The following is a 16929-nucleotide window of genomic DNA, read 5'->3' as shown; positions in this document are numbered from 1 at the left end:
GAATAACAAATCTAATTTTTAAAAATTCACTAAAAAAGTACATTAATGAGGTACAATGAAATGTATAGCAAATTTTTTTAAAAAAACACCTTTGGGCAGCTAGGTGGAGCAGTGGATAGAGCTCTGGCCTTGGAGTCAGGAGGACCTGAGTTCAAATGTGGCCTTAGACATTAGTCACTTACTAGCTGTGTGACCCTGGGCAAGTCACTTAACCCTGATTGCTTCATCAAAAAGCAAAAAACACCCCACTTCTAACAACAAGAGAATTTTCCTATCACAAAGTCTTATATTAAATATTGAATCAACAAATGGATGAATCTTGCTGAAGTGGGAATAGATCGTAGAGAAGCCTAAAATGGGTAAAGAGTAAGAAAAGCGGAGGTGAAACAGCAGTTCTCAGAAAGGGGCCTTGCAAATTAAAAATCTTTGAAACAGAAGAGTGGATGAGGTGAGTAAGGGCTAAGAGGATTCTATAGGGAAGTCTGATCTGAGCTGGGAAAGAGAAGAGTTAAACAAAAGAGGAAGACTTAAAAAATAAAAGGAAACTCAAAGACTTTAGGGTTAGGAAAAATAATGAAAGAGAGGGAAGCCTCAAGGAAAGAAGAGAACAGGTTCAGGTTAGCATAAGCAAAAGAGATGGGAGAGACTCTTAAGTGCTGACTTTAAAAAGAGAAATGCATATAAATATAGTCATATACATATATATTTACAGATACACACATATAATTCATATATACCTATGTGAATTTATATGAAATATATACAAAACTAATGGAAAAAAAATAAACTTAACAACTATAACCCTAAATGTGAATGGATTAAATTTCCCCCAAAAGAGATAAAATAGAGTACTGATAAGAAAACAAAACCTAAGAATTTGCTGCCTACCCAAAAGGAAAAAAATGCATTTTAAAAATATACACACATAAAGGATGAAAATGACAGGATAAAAGAAAATCTATTCTGCTTCAGGCGACTATAAAAAGCCAGAGCTGCAATTGTGATCTCAGATAAGGCAACAATAAAAACTGAAAAAGTCAAGAGACAAATAGGGAAACTGCATTATGCTTGAGGGCACCCATGGACAATGAAAATAGCAATAGTAAATGTATATGTACCAAGCTGCATAGCATCTAAGTTTTAAAAATCATAAACAAATGTAAAAAGGCAGCTATAACAAATGCCTCCTTTTACAGACTTCATGCAAAAAAAATGAGCAAAAATAAAGGAAATGCGAGCAAAAGATACAGACCTAAAAGAAGATGAAATAATGACATACTAAATAAGAACTGGATCAAAAAACAAATCATAGAAACAAGAAGCAATTATATTAAAGATAATAACAATGAAACAGCATATCAAAACTTTTGGGATGGTAGTGTGGCAGTCTTCAGATGAAATTGTTTATTTCTCAAAACATATATTAACAAAATAGACAGATAATCAATGAACAAAGCATGCGATCTAAGAGACTAGGAAATAAATTGGTAACTCTAAAACAAATACAAAAGAAGAAATCTTTAAACTCAAAGAAATACAGAGAGACTAAAACATTTTGGAGAGACTAAGTCATTAACCTAACCTGATAAAGGGAGGGAAAACAAATTACTCAAAAAACAAAATAAGTAAATTCATTCACACCAGAGAAGAAATAAAAATTATCAAGAACTATGACATGTAACTATATTCCAACAAAACTGATTATTCAATTGATGAGGATCTACAAGAATATAAAATAACCAAACATAACAAAAATAGGGAGCTTAAACAACCTAATATTAGAAAAATAAGTTAAGCAAGCCATAAGTTAACTGCCAAAGAAAGGGAGGTTGGGAAGCGAAACCCAGGCCAAATGGATTTATAAGGAAATTCCATCAAACATTTAAGGAGCAATTAATACCTATGCTACATAAAGTATAATTAAAAGAGAAAACACTCTAACCAAACTCCTTTTATGAGATAGATACAATTCTAATATCCAAAAAAGGGATAAAGCAAAGAAAGGGAATGATAGGCCAATCTCAGTAATGAATATTGATGCAAAAAATTTAAATTCAATCCATATATCCAGAAAATAATTCATTGTAACCAAACTGGAGTCATACCAAGGTCCGAGGCCGGTTCAACAATAGGAAAACAATTAGTGTAGTTAATCATACAAACAACAATTCCAAAAACCACATGACTATTTCATTAGGTACAGAAAAAATCTTTGACAAAAAAATCACTCATTTATTTTACAAACTCAAAAAAGTAAAGGTATGGAAGGGCCTTTCTCTTATGTGATCAAAAGCATCTATTTAAAACCAAGAAGTAGCGTGTTTCAAAATCAAGGAACTCAAGAAGCTTTCACCAATACAAACAGGAATAAAGGAAAAGATGCGTCTTCTCTCTGCTATCTTTTAACATAGTTCTAGAAATACTAGCTATGGCAATGAAGGAAGGAAGTATTTATTAAGTGCTTAGTATATACAAAACACTGTGCTAAGCACTGGGGATAGAAAAAGAAGAGTCAGGGTCAGCTAGGTGGTGTAGTGGATGGAGCACTGGCCCCAAAGTCAGGAGGACCTGACTTCAAATCTGGCCTCAGACCAAACACTTGAGGCTGACTAGCTGTGTGACCCTGGGCAAGGCACTTAACCCCAATTGCCAAAAAAAACAAAAACAAAAACAAAAAAAACCAGTTTCTGCCCTCACAGAGCTCATGCTCTAATGGAAGAGATACCACCTAGGAAAGATTTTGGCTATAAATCAAGTGCTAACATAGGTTCCATGTTCCTTAGAGTACAATCACAAAGCAGATAACTCCTCTTTCTTGATGTCATTATCACTGATAAAAACCTATCAGTTTCTAATGCTGAACCATTTGACAATCCCAAGGATTTTTCCTGGGTATTTGGGAGCAGTGGCCAGGCTACATCTCCACAGGGGTTGCTTCCCAGGATAGCAGCTGAGGGCATGAGGCTAGAGGCATTGGAACTCCCAGGCTATCTGGTTCAGGAACCTCAGCTTTTCCCATCAATATCTAAAGGAAGATAGTGGTCAAGGCAGTGGTAATGGTTTGACTCACCCAGAACATGCTATGTCCTGTCTTTCCCCCAGGCTGCCCTGCTGCTTCAGCTAGGATGGCTTGCCAACTCTATGAGTAGCACTTGGTTGTTGTCATTAGGTAGGGATGGCTGGACCCTCCTTCAAAGGAGTTGCTTCCCTGGATGCTGGCTGTGAGGGCTGGGCTAGAAGTACGATTGGTCTGCCACTTCCAGAATTCCTAGGGATGGCAACTGGTTGGTAGTTGTTGCTAGTGCTCATGAGGAAGGCGGACCTGTTCTATACGAGATTTTTCCCTTCAGCCATGGCCATGGGGACTAGGCTGGAAGCAGGTCTGGTGGCTTGGGGGAGCTCAAGGTCCTGGGCTGTGTCCATCAGGGTCTCAGGGTGGAGACTGTCGTCAAGGTGGCAGTGGTGGTGGTGTTTTGACTTACCCAGCACATGCCCAGGTGCCTAGCTGCTTCAGCTAGGCTGGACTGCCTACTCTACGGGCAGCAAAAATACAGATCCAAAGACATAAGCTTAGGTAAAGAAGAAACAAAACTATCCTTATTTGCAGATGATAGACTGGCATACTTAGGAAATCTCCAAGAATCAGCTCAGAAATTAAGTAAGATGATTAAGAGCAGCAGCAAAGATGCAAGATATGAAATAAATCCACAAAAATCATTACCATTTCTAGACAGTACAACCCAAAACCAGAAAGCAACATAACAAGAGAAATTTCATTCAAAATAACTACAAAAGGCATAAATTATCTTGGAGATAACCTACCAGGAGGACATCATTAAGACGTATACAAATCCAACAACAAAACTCTCTTTATAGAGGAGATATTCATAGCTTATTGTCCAACCGTGTCAAAACAATAAAAAGCTCAATGCTTCTTAAATTAATTTACAGATTTAATTCCATGACAATCAAATTACTGAGGGGAGACTTTCAAGAACTAGCCAAGAAACTAACAAAATTTGATTGTAAGAACAAAAAATCTAGAATCTCAAAGGGAATGAGAAAAAGTATAAATGAAGGGGAAATAGCATTCCTAGGCCTAGAGATAAATGAAAAAGCAATAGCCAAAAAAAGTAGCTGATATGTTGCATTGACTAGATAAACACAAAACAAAAATCACACCCCTAAAGGGAGTTGTTGTTCAGTCATTTCAGATGACTGAGCCGTTTGGGATTTTCTTGGCAGAGATACTGGAAGGATTTATTATTTCCTTCTCTAGCTCATTTTACAGATGAGAAACTGAGGCAAACAGGGTGAAGTGGCTTGCCCAGGGTCACACAGCTAGTAAGCGTCTGAAGTCAGATTTGAACTCAAGTCTTCCTGACTCCAGGCCAACACTCTACATACTGTGCCACCTAGCTGCCCAAAAAGGAGGACAATATTTGATAATCTTAAGAATATAAATAGGAGGAAACTCTGTTCTCATTAAGAAGTGCTGGAAAAACTCTGGAAGGCAGAAATCAGGATAAGAAAAATGGCATCTTAAATCATAATGAGCTCAAGGTTGATGTACTACCTGAATATTCAGAACCACACCACAGGAAAATCAGAAGACAAGAGACCAAAGACTAGAGGAGGATTCTTAATTAAACAAGGGACAAAGTACAACATAAAAGATAAAATGGACTATTTTGACTACATAAAATTAAGACACTTTCACATGAATGAAATCAATGAAGATAGAATTAGAAAAGAAACAGTAGAAAAATATCTGCATCAATTTTTGGCCATAAAAGTCTGATATCCAAAATATAAAGAGCTGACTGAAGTATTGGAGTAATGAGAGTCATTCCCCAATAGCTAAGTAATCATAGGATATGAACAGTTGTCAAAAGAAGAACTATAATCTCTAAGTGAACAAATGAAACCATTCCAAATCATTAATAGTGAGAGAAATGCGAATTAAAACAACTCTGAGGCTTTACTTCATATTATGTGAAGTGAGAAGAAAGACAAAAGATGGATGGAAGTAGTCAATGCTGGAAGGGCTGTAGAATGAGGGCACACTGATGCACATTGTTGGTAAAGCCATGAAGTGGCTCAAATGTCTTCCATACCAGTTGGAAACTATGCAAGAAAAATAATTAAACTGTCCGTGCCCTTTGATACAGCAGTGCTGGGTGCATATCCAAAGAAAGTCAAAGACAGAAACAAAGATTCAATAAGATATGCTAAAATATTCAAAGCACATATATTTGTGGTAGCAAAAAATTATAAGAGTAAAGTGGAAAGATGAGTATTCATTGATTTGGGAATAGTTAAAAATTAAAAATTAAAACAAATAACCCATGATGTAAGAATATAATGGGAAATTGTTGTACAGTAAGAAAAGATGAATGAGTTCAGAGAAATATAATATTTGTATGAACTGATGCGGATTGATATAAGCTGAACCAAGAGGATGATATTTACATGACTATAGTAATGTAAATGTAAAGATCACTAAAAGAAAGTAAATCATAATCATAAGAATCACAATATCCTGAAAAAGAAATAAAGAAACATATGGCTCCCTCCTTTATGGCCAAGGGGTGGGGATCCTGGAGCAGAATGATACAGACAGTACCAGACATGATGCCACATATTATATGTTTTTGCTTAATTGTTTTGTTTTCTCACAAGGTGTCATAGGTATGACAAAAGGAATCAATAAAATGTAATTTTTTTAAAAGAGATACCATCTTATTATTTTACAAAAACCCTTTATAAAGTCCAACTTCCAATTATCTGTCATTTATTTTACAATTATGCTATTTGGAACACACAATAAAGCAAAAGTTAGATGAAAGCATCGTTATTTCGTTTAATTGGAAAAGTTCTCAATTTGATAACTGTGAACTTTAAATGATCAATGATCACCTTAGAAAAAATTCTATTTCTAACTGAAGAAGGATGAGACATAAACAACTACATTAGAACTCTCTCACAGTCATAGTCAAAGCCTTCCTATAAAGGTAAAAGATTTCTGGGTTTTTCTCTGAGAATTACAAGATCATTCTAGAAATAATGATCAATGAATAGGGTGTGTTTTGAGGTACCAATTATTATTAATCAAAATAAGCAATGTAAATATAAGAAAAAAATCAAATAATTTTCTATCAGCATAATTAAATGACCCTAAAATAAGATAAGAAAATGATGATTCTTTTAAAAATAGATGCTGTAAAACATGTTTCAGATTCCACTGGAAATCCCTTTATAATCAGAATGTTGGAGAAGATTTGTCTTTTAAAATCTTGAATGTATTCAGAGGCCCAACCCTCTTGTTTTACAGATGAGGAAACTAAGGCCCAGCTTTGTGCCTAGGCCCACGCTCTCCAGAGAGCTATGCAGGGCCAAGCTAGGCTAAGGAGAGCCTTCACTAGAATACAACTACTAGCACATGATGGGTGGCTCAAAAACACAAGGATGTCTGCTAGAAAAGAATATTGGCAAGGTGCCTCTGAGCTCTTGTCACCAGTACAGTCAGGAAAAGGGGCTCTGTCATTCATACTTTCTTTCCTAAGTGCGCCTCATGACTGTGTGGGGGAAGGGTTTACAAGTCTATCAGATACAGAAATTTTTACCTGGGTGAGAAGTTTTTCTTTCTCCTCAGTCTCCTCAGCCGTGTGAGGCTCAGCTTCGTCAATCTTCTTCTGCTCCTCTTTCTGAGCCTGGGCTGAATTGGGGAGTTCAGGATTCCTTGGCACCTACAAATCAGCACAGCAAAGAGTAATGAGCAAGCAGTTAGGGAGCACTCTTCTTATGGCTCTAGACACACACACAGCAAACTTAATGAACGACATAAAGTCGAAACACATGGAGACAGCCTTTCCCACATTTATTACAAAAGGAGAGATTACATCTGTCATGAAGTTCTCGTAATGAAAATCATTTTTTAAGATGTACCACATAGTGATTGTACTAAAAGCCTACTCTGGACTACCTCATTCTACCCCAGAATGGAGTATGCCATGTGATCAATTATGTCTCCTATGTATATAATAACATAGAGGATCTTCTCTCCCTCTCTCTAATGGAGAAATCCTAGAACATGGAAAGTGGGCATTACCTTCTCCTCGTCCCCCATTACCAGAATCACACAAGACATTCTTAGCTATCCAACATTTGTCCCTAGACCCCCGGATCAGCTTCAAAAATTAAAATCCACACCCTACCCCTGCCACCCCAGTCTTTGGGTAATAAGAATTAGAAACTCAAAGCCTACACCCAGTGGATTATATCTGGTAAGTTAGCCACAGAAGTGCAGAGGGTATTCTGCCTGGCCATTGATATCTATAACCAGCCCCCTTTTTTTTTTTTTAAACTTGAAAGCTTAATACAGGAGGGCAGTCATAGGAGCCTAGAGAGACAAGAAAGGAAAAAAGTTGAGAAGAGGGCAGGAGAGGAAGAGACAGTAGACATAGCATGGATTCACAATGCTGATGGTAGAGAGCAGAAGAGATGATAGGGCTGGCAGTACCTAGTGGAGACGAGTAGCAAAGACAAAGACAGCTGGCTCAAGCCAGAAGAGATAGGGAGGGAGTGCGGGTGAGGGTAGGAGTGGCATACACTGAAGGTAGAGAAGCCAGAGCCAGAGAGAGAGAAGGGACAGCAAATCTCAGCTGGGGGAAGCCAAAATTCCTAAGAGAAGGAGGGCATCACACTCATGGTGGGGACAATCATCATGTCGCCATATACAGAGTCTGAACTGCGATAACAAGTCATTAACCCGCCTCTATGTTTCTGTCTATGATAGCCAGGTTTACACCTACATCTAACAGAAAGGAACATCACTGAGATCATAAAAGGACTTCTGTGAAAAAGAAAAAAAGCTTAAAAACTAAAGGGTGTCCTTATGGAAAACAAAATGAAATCCCCTGTGGGCACCAGGTAAGCCCCCTGTAATGAGATTCTTTTACATGTGAATGTCTTAGAATATTATGTTGCTTACTGTCCAGGTGTGATGCATGTTTGATGGAGACGTGGGAAGTTGGAAAACAAGGCCTTTTTAATTTAACACCCAAGTGACCACTCTCACCTAAGCTTAGCACAGAATCATGAAAACAAAACACTTGACCTTTAAAGTGTAATGTAATACAGCAGAATGAAGAGAAGCATCTGCCCTCTTTAAGATATATTAGAACTATATTCTTTCTCAATTTTTTTGTTTAAAAAAAAGCAAATCTATAGGTATGTGTTCAGAGGTAATTTACACATTACTCTAAAATAGCTGATGCAAACACTTTCCTTTTGACATGACCCAGTTCCAGCCTACCTTTCCCACCTTCCTCCACACTACCTACTATCTTTCACTGATGCATTGGTCAATGTGGCAGCACTCACCTTTCCCAAGCTCATCTTTCTCATCTCCAGCCTTTTTGTCACACATGGCCCCTTCCTTCCTTCCTTCCTTCCTCGCCCACATTCACTTGCCCTCAAGGTCAAGCTTAGATACTATCTCTTTCATGAAGCTTCCCATGATCTCTACCACCTCACTCCTCCCTCCCCCCCTCCCACCAGAAGTAAGGCCTCTCTCTTTCAAACTCTTTTGTAAAACTTGTCCGGTTCCCCTAAAATGCCACTTACCATAGTATAATTTATCTTAAATAACTACTCATGTATCTATCTTCTGGGATCATAGGCAGAGAGCTAGAAATCCCTGAGAGGCCACAGAATCTAACCCCTTCATTTCACAGAGGGGAAAATGGAGGCGCAGTTAACTAGATGATAAAGTTTTTAAAGAACAAAGACTGTCTTATTCAGCTTTCTATTTTCCCCCTTAGAGAGCCCAGAGCTCGCACAGAGTAAAATTTAAGACACGTTTGTTGAACGCAGCACATATAAACTCAGAAGATTAAAATTCTTAATTTCTTACCTTAGGATAAAGATAGTGAAATGTGATGGGGAAGACTGGATCAAAAAAGCATGCTGGCATATTGTACGAACTATTGGGACAGGACTGTGCCCAAGTTCAAAAACCACAAAAAAATACCAGCCCCAGAAAGAACATGCAAGCAAAAACAAAACCAAAAAAGCAGGATATGGCAGGATGCAATTCAGGGTGTGCCTATGGGATGGCCCTCTCTCCTCCACAGTTAAGTTCTGCTCCTCGTATAAAAAGCTGCTCTATGATACTCCTTTGGACAAAGAGCTAACTTGCCTATATAGAAAAGAAACAAAGTAAAGAACCTGAAATATCACACATTCAAATAGAATAACAGCCGAGAAACTCGAATAAATGGTTTGGTCAGTGATAGAGATATAAGATCATCTGGCAGAGCTAGACAGAAAAAGAAAGAAACAAACGTATAACTAGAGAAGAGGTAAAAACAGAAAAGCGCAAGGACAAAAAGCACAGATATGAGCCCAAAGGAAGGAAGGCCAACTCATGATGTGATGACTGTGAACATGAAGGCTAGAGAAAGGGGAGGATGGGACACAAGGAGCTTTGGCCGCTGGATTGGACACTTGGGCCCATCTAAGACAACCAGCAAGGCAGCTTGGGAATAGAGGGAACTGTGGTCTGCCTTGCTCTCTCTTGCCCAATATGTCTGCCACCCATTCTCCCAGATCATGGGAGAAAGAGGTATCAGATACCTCAGTGTCTGACCAAAATGTCCCAACTCCCCTTCTATAGGGTCAGGAGTTCAAAGACAAGGCTCATGGCCCGGAGAGGCAACCTACTAAAGAGTAATTCCCGGCCGCTTGGCCCTGCCTAGAGCCTTGAAGGAAGGAATCCCAACCATTTTTTGTGTCCTGGACCCTTCTGGCAATCTGGGGAAGCCAATGGACCCCTTGTCCAAAAAATGTTTTTAAGTACATAAAATCAAATGTGTAGGATTTGCAAAGGAAACCAATTATTTTGAAATCCAGCTATCAAGTTTTTTCAGTGCAGTTCAAGGACCCCAAGCTTAAGAGCCCTTGCTGGAGGAGAGCGTCCATCCTCCCCTGCTTACACAGAAACACTTCAGAGTAACCTATGCCCAGAACTGCCAGCCCTTTAGAGACAGGCAAAAGTAGGTGGGGAATCCTTGCCCACTCCCCACCTTTCTCAACACAATAAAATGCATGCTTTTCACTCTGCAGTCTATATACACTTCATCTGGGTGGGGGGGAGGGGAGAACCAGACCTGTGATTTCACTGGCATAGGGAGCTCCCTAAAAGGAAAATGCCTCCAGCAATGTAGATCAGTACCTGGTTTGAAACTCCTAGGCTTAGAAAGATGCCTGGAGCACAGAATAGGGAAATGACTCGAACCTGGGTCTTCCTGACCCCCAAGGCCAGCTCTCGAACCACTATCCCATCTGCCTAGTTTGTACTGCATTCATCAGTTTCAATCATTTTCCCTCCCCAATACAACCTGCACACAGATGTCAGATCCATCTTCCCCAAATTGTACTTTCACAGTATCAATCTCTATCAATCAGTCAGTCAATCAACCAGCATTTATAAAGTGTCTGAGCTAGGCTCTGGGGTTACAGAGGAGGCTGTCCTAGAGAGCATCTCGCTGGGACAGACTGTCTAGACAGGATCATTCAGGAGACAAAGCCACAGCAGCTTGGGGGGAGGGGGCAAGGGCAGGAAAGGCAGTCCATGAACTGAGCCTCCAATGAGCCAGAGTTCTAAGAGGTGGAGGCCAGGAAGGAGCAGTAAGGCCCGGGAAGTTGTGTGAAGAGGAATAATGTGTAACATAGCTAGAAAGATGAGTGGGGAGCAGGTTATGAAGGGCTTTCAATGCCAAACAAGCCTTTCTATTTGATCCTATAAGTTAAGAGGGAGCCACTGAAGTCTACTGAGCAGGCGAGTGACATGATCTAGGTGCAGTTATATGGATCATGGCTGTGTGGGTGGAAAGGGCAACCTGTGAGAGATGTGGGGGAGGTAAAGCCACAAGCTTTGCTAAGTAATGAGTAGGACATGCCCCCTACCCCAGCCCAAGACAGCCAGTTTAAAAAGACAGTCCTGTACAAACAAATCCTGCCTGATTCTTCATTTTTCTTCCCCACTCGTCTTTAGCTTTCCTGGCTCTTCCCAGGCCAGTCTCCTCCCCATCCTCTCAACATACCCAGATCCTTCCATTTTTAATGGCCTTGCTTATGTCCTTGCACCCACCCGGAATACATGTCCTCCCCTTTCCACTCTGTATAACCAAATCCTTCACAGGATGATAAAACCCTCAAATTTGAGAATTAGAAAGGGCCCTGGAGGTCATTTAAAACAACTTTTTCATTTTTAAGAGTGAAGAAACTGAATGTTTTTAACTGAGCTTAAGTGACTTGCCCAAGGTCACGGAACTAATTAAGTAGCCAAGGGCACTCTCCACTGTGCCACCTAGCTGCCAAAATTGAAGGCTAGAAAATATCTTTCAAGGACATTGAATAGATTCTTTCAAAAATTATAACTATCTAAAATAACGAGCCTGTTCATCACTAAACTTGGCAGGTAAATCCCAAAGAGTAAGGACATTTCCCTAACTTAACAATGGAAATTTTTAAGCCAAGCTATCCAGTACTTAAGGCTTTAAAAGTTTCCAGTAAATAGTATAAAACCTTCCCCCTCACACCCAGCCACTCCCTGACCAAGTCACTTAATCGCTGCCTGCCTCAGTTTCCTCATTTTTAAAATGGGGGTAATAATAGCATCTACCTCCAAGGACAGCCACTAGGACAAAATGAGGTAATATTTGTAGAATGCTTTGCAAACCTTAAAGTGATATATAAATGCTAGTTATTATTATTCTAATTGTCATAATGGAAAAGACTTAATCACACAAAACAAAATGCTTATTCTTATTTAGAAATCCCACCTAATCAAAGATCCTACTTGAGTTAATGAAACCGTGGAGTTTAGAACAATGAATATTTAATACAATGGATTCCAGGACCTACAGCAAAAAGTTATCATCCACTCTGAGACTAGCGACTTGACTATATATGTTTCCTGCTTATTTGCCGAAAGCCTCAACACTAGAATAACTCCAAATGCCAGACCTGCTCTCCAAATCTGATGGAAGAGTTAGTTCTGTGGCTTTCAGTAGGCTCTGAAAATCTCTCTCTCAATATTTAAAGTGGGCAGACCATTCATGGATTTTACTTCATCGGCTTCTTGCCAGCATTTGGCTTCTAGTGGAGGTAAGCAGACAAATTACAGCCTGACTCCTTCGATAATACCGAAGTGATCGCCAATGTTTTGATCGGCATGTCATCGTTTTGGGCCCAGATGATGGACAACTGCAATCTCCAAAAAGGAGATTTTAAAAGGAAACTCTGAGCACAATTTGGATTTCGAGGCAGGGAACTCAGCAGCATTTGATGAAGAGCTATGGGGAGGGGAGAGGCGAAGGGCCTTTTTTTGTCTTTAGCCAATGCTGGCGTTTTAGGCAGCATTCCATAAAAATATGGAGCGCAGGATTAGCTGTGATGGCACATAAAATGAAAACAGTAACCTGAAATCACCTCAAACCCTTTTAGTTTTACCTCTGCAAAATTGGTTGTGCATCGTGCCTCATCCTCCAACCTTCCAAACGTTACAGAACCGCCTCCCTGTGAAGCAAATGCTGCTATTCATTCCTAAAGAATTCTGATTGAGAACAAATGTCCAAAGGGGTTTACATTTTCCTCATTTACAGAGAGGAAACCAGACATCTCAAACCCAACTCCTCTACTATTTCCCTGAAGATATTTAAGTGATGTTCCAAGAGGAATATAATCTGATAAATCCTGGAGGCTGAATTATCCTCCCCCAGCATATGGATGGATCTTGGTGATTCTAGTGACTAGTGCCTACAAGTTGGTTCCACTTCTGAAGGCTCCTAACCCGTGCACAATCTAGATCCTGAGTAGCACTGGTTTGCTATCTATTCTCGAGTGAGAGGCAGCAGTAGCAGTCAGGAAGATGTCCTCTGACACGTATGTTCTCACTGCCTCAAGCACCAAGATTATAAGTCACAGAAGAGATGCTGACCTATCCTGGTACTGGAAGGGCTCCCACAGAGGTCTGGACCAAAATGAAATCATCTTACTGAATCATTTTTTTAAATTAAATAACCGCAAAAATGAGCTGAATTTTATCACTGAGTTAAAACATCCAGGGAGTGAACTGATCACTTGGGGAGTACATTGACTACATGTCCTTTTAACTGTCTCATAACACCAGAATTGGAAAGAAACAAGCATTTCTAAATCTCAACATTCTACTCTCAGAGCCATTTATTAGAATAACAGCTCATATTTACACAGCATTTTAAGGTTTAAAAAGCATTCTCCTTACCCTGTGAGGTAGTTAGCATATATTATTATCCTCATTTTACTGATGGAGAAAGAGTCTGGAAGGTTGTATGTATTCAAGATGACATGGCCAGGAAACATGTGAGCCAGGATATGAATTCAGGTCTCCCAAGTCCAGCGTTCTTTCCGTGACACCAGACTGCCTCCCATCTATTCATTTTGGGATCTCGGATAGGATTTATTATCATCTCGATTGTAACAGATTATTTGTCAAACAAGAGCCAATGATAATTATTTTAAGATGTCTACCTTTGAGCAGATAAATTTGGGCCATTGGTAAGGACTATATAGGATCTCTGAGCATTCTGCTGATTACTAGTTAATGAAAATAAACACAAATCTACATATGGCATTATTGGGCATTTCTCACTGAAGATCAGTAACACACACCACAAAAATTAAGGGTAAAATAACTCCCCTTCAATCAAATACACTATAAAAAAGATCCAGGACATAGCAGACACGTCACATATGCTTATTCACTGACTGATCCACCTTAGAAAAATCTGGAGTCATTTTCTTCCATGATCACCAAGGAACTGAAAGAAGGGGAGGGTATGTTTTGTTTTGCAATGTTTACACTTAGCCTTTAATTAATCAAGGTTAGACTTTAACTAAGCAAGTTAGTGAAAGAACATTTAAAAAATCTTCATCTTAAGATATAAGTATTCACATAAAAGGGAAGGCTTTTGGGGGACTCACCAGAGCGAATAATTTCGGCCCGAAGAAGTGGTTTCTGAATGCACAGTGGAAGCGTTTCTGGCAAGGGTCACTACACCGGAAACCTCGACCAAAATTGGCGATGGCTAAGATCTTCCGATCAAATCCAACCCTACCTCAAGACTAACAGAGAAATATCCCCCCCAAGCCCTGGTCTCTACGCTGCCCTCGGGCAACAGGAGACGTTTTTCCCCACTCTCCCGGTGGCTGTAATTCAAGCCAGGAGAGCCTCAATTTCACTATTTAGTTTTTCTTTTCTAAACAGAGGCAGTCCTCGACTTACATAGATTGTGTTTGGAATGCAGAATGTATTTTCCCACTGAAACTATGTGATAAATGGGGCTTAGGTTCCCAGCTCAGGCCAACAAACCCAGCCTATTTCAGCCATGACTACAGAACTGAACCACTGTTTATAGCCTCGTTTCTATGGGGAAATGCATTCTAAGCTCCAACTTGGGATGCCAAGCGCACATCTCTCTCTAATGTGACCCCAGCAGTGGGAATTCCCTCAGCTCCAAGCTGCTGGTGAAACAGGGGAGCTCATTAGAGCAGAAAAGAAAGCCAAGGCTTCTTAGGACTGCAGAAGAGGGTACAAAGCGGGGGTGGGGGGGCGGAATAGTGGCAGAAAGCCCCACTCTTGCCTCTTCTCTCCTGCCAATTAACTTTTCAGGCAGAGAGGGAAAGAAGAGAGCAGCAGCGGGGGCCTACAATATTATGCTCTCTCTCACTCCCACTTCCCGTTCTTGTCCTCCTTCCCATTTCCCCTCAACACCACCTCCCTGGGCAACAGCAGACATCATCCCACATACAGGCAGCTGAGGGAAGGGAAGGGAAGAAGCCAGAGAATGGGGGAGAAAAAAGGGTGGGAAAAACCCCAAAGCCATTCTTGGAATGCCAGACTGGGATAGCAATCAGGTGCAGCTAAGTTGAAACTAGAAGTCAATTAAGTTAAGTCTAGGACTGTACCCAAAATTCAGTGGATCCCACTGTTAGCACTGTTAAGTTTCATCAAAGGGCCAAGTTGCACTCTCTAGGACAGGGGTGGGGAACCTGCAGCCTTAAGGACACATCACCTTCTAGATCCTTGAGTGCGGCCTTTTGACTGAACCCCAATTTTAAAATTGGAATTCAGTCAAAAGGCCACACTTAAGGACCCAGAAGGCCACATGTGACCTTAAGGCTGTAGGTTCCACACCTCTGCTCTAGGAGCTTGGAGTGGCTCAGTGGGGGATAGAAGATGGCTGGCTGTGCATGTCACTAGCTACCCAGCACTCCCTAACTGCTTAACCGCTGTTCCTTGGCACTTCCTGCCCATCCCATCCCCCACTCATTAGGTCACAGTTGCCATGCTCACAGGCCTTGGGTCATCTTCAGGCTCTGCCAAAGGCGATGCGATCAGATCTCAAGCTGAAATAGCCCACTCCCACTTTGAGGTCTATATGAATGGGTTCATGAATCAAATGCTAAGCCTCCTTTTCAAGTCCTCCTTCTGATTAACATGGTAAATACAGGATTTTAAAATGTGAATATTATTCCTTCAAACTTTAAGAGACAACATGGTTTTTTTTTCTATGCACCTTTGTTACAATGGTTTTGTTTTTCTTTTTCTTGTTTTCAGTAGAGAAGAGAGGAGTGGGCTGGACAGAAAATTGATTTGTGTTCATTAAAAAAATAAAACATAATTTAAAAAAACCTTACTTCTCATAAGCCAGTCCATTGAGACAAAAAAACATAATGATGTGTTTACTAATTTGATGATTTTAATCTGGTCCAGTTTTTAATAAGAAGAGCGCCTCCATGTTCAGGCCCAGGCTGGCATATGCTTCCCCTTTGGTCCCCAAATACACCTCATCTACACCTACTCCAACGTCACTATCTTCCTTTTAAAAACTCCAGAGGGGCAGTATTGCTTTTCCACCCATTGCTTTAAAACCAGAAGATATGTCTTATCCAATCCTGTTGGTTTCAAGAGATTCACATTTCTAACTACTTCCTCCATTGGTCTCGAACCAGCCTCCTGTTCCTAGATGGGCCAGAAGTTTTCTGAAACATAAGTAAGGCTGTAGGCAGGCTTAGGTCATCTTGGATGGGTTCACTGTCAATATTTCACTATGTTGCAGCCTGATCTAAAAAGACTTCCCTACAGCTCTGTACCCTAACTCCACAACTGGCAACATGGAGCATTTCTGGGCACTTGGCAGGTATCAGACTCTGCCCCCCCCCGAAAGTCACAATTCAAAGAAAACTTACAGATTATAAAGTCGAGGGTTTTAATAAATGCAAAACAGGTATATAGTTTCTATTATTTTATTTTCTCCTGTGGCTACAGACATCTTTTTTTTTTTCAACCAGCCCTTCACGAATTAGTTTATTTCTCAACCTCTGGAAATAGCCTGCCTTTCTTACTTAACTCAATTCAGTGAACTTATTCTGACTTAATGGCATTCAGCTCACCTCAAAAACAGGCCCTTCATCTATTCTTTGTTATGCCCTAAGGTGAACTGTCTGAAATTCATAAACTGGTTATCACTCTTACTGAAGTGAGCCCAAAAACAAACATGTGGCCCCTTAAGAACTATCCAAAGCATAAAAGGAAGACCCTTGCCTATAGGCTTCAGCCCCAATTTTCATGGCCTTCCTTTTAATTATATACACAAATACCTCACTGAGGCTTTGATCAGGAAACATGGTCATCACAAAACTCTACATTGATATCATGCCCAAATATCGCATTAACATTCCATTCATCTCACTAAGTGACTGAATTGGTGATCCAGGAGAATTTCATGGTCACTTAAATCTCCTTTTCATTTTATAAACACAGACTGCCCTTACTTATCCTCAGATTCAAATGGACAGGTACTTTGACATCGCAATAGA

The 16929-nt window shown here is 40.2% G+C and overlaps 1 protein-coding gene across 1 annotated transcript in view; it reads right to left on the bottom strand.

Annotated features, from left to right (window-relative positions):
* The window catches only part of SMARCA1 (SNF2 related chromatin remodeling ATPase 1), a 114592-nt gene that overhangs the window by 26363 nt on the left and 71300 nt on the right, over window positions 1–16929 (bottom strand). The window contains 1 exon segment of the mRNA XM_020969833.2: window positions 6627–6749. Within this exon segment, the coding sequence (XP_020825492.1) occupies window positions 6627–6749 (123 nt within the window).

This window comes from Phascolarctos cinereus, unplaced genomic scaffold, assembly GCF_003287225.1.
Source record: "Phascolarctos cinereus isolate Bilbo 61053 unplaced genomic scaffold, phaCin_HiC Scaffold_8;HRSCAF=390, whole genome shotgun sequence".
NCBI classification, from domain to species: domain Eukaryota; kingdom Metazoa; phylum Chordata; class Mammalia; order Diprotodontia; family Phascolarctidae; genus Phascolarctos; species Phascolarctos cinereus.
The sequence above is the reverse complement of the archived record's forward strand: the minus strand, read 5'-3'. Positions and strand labels throughout refer to the sequence as shown.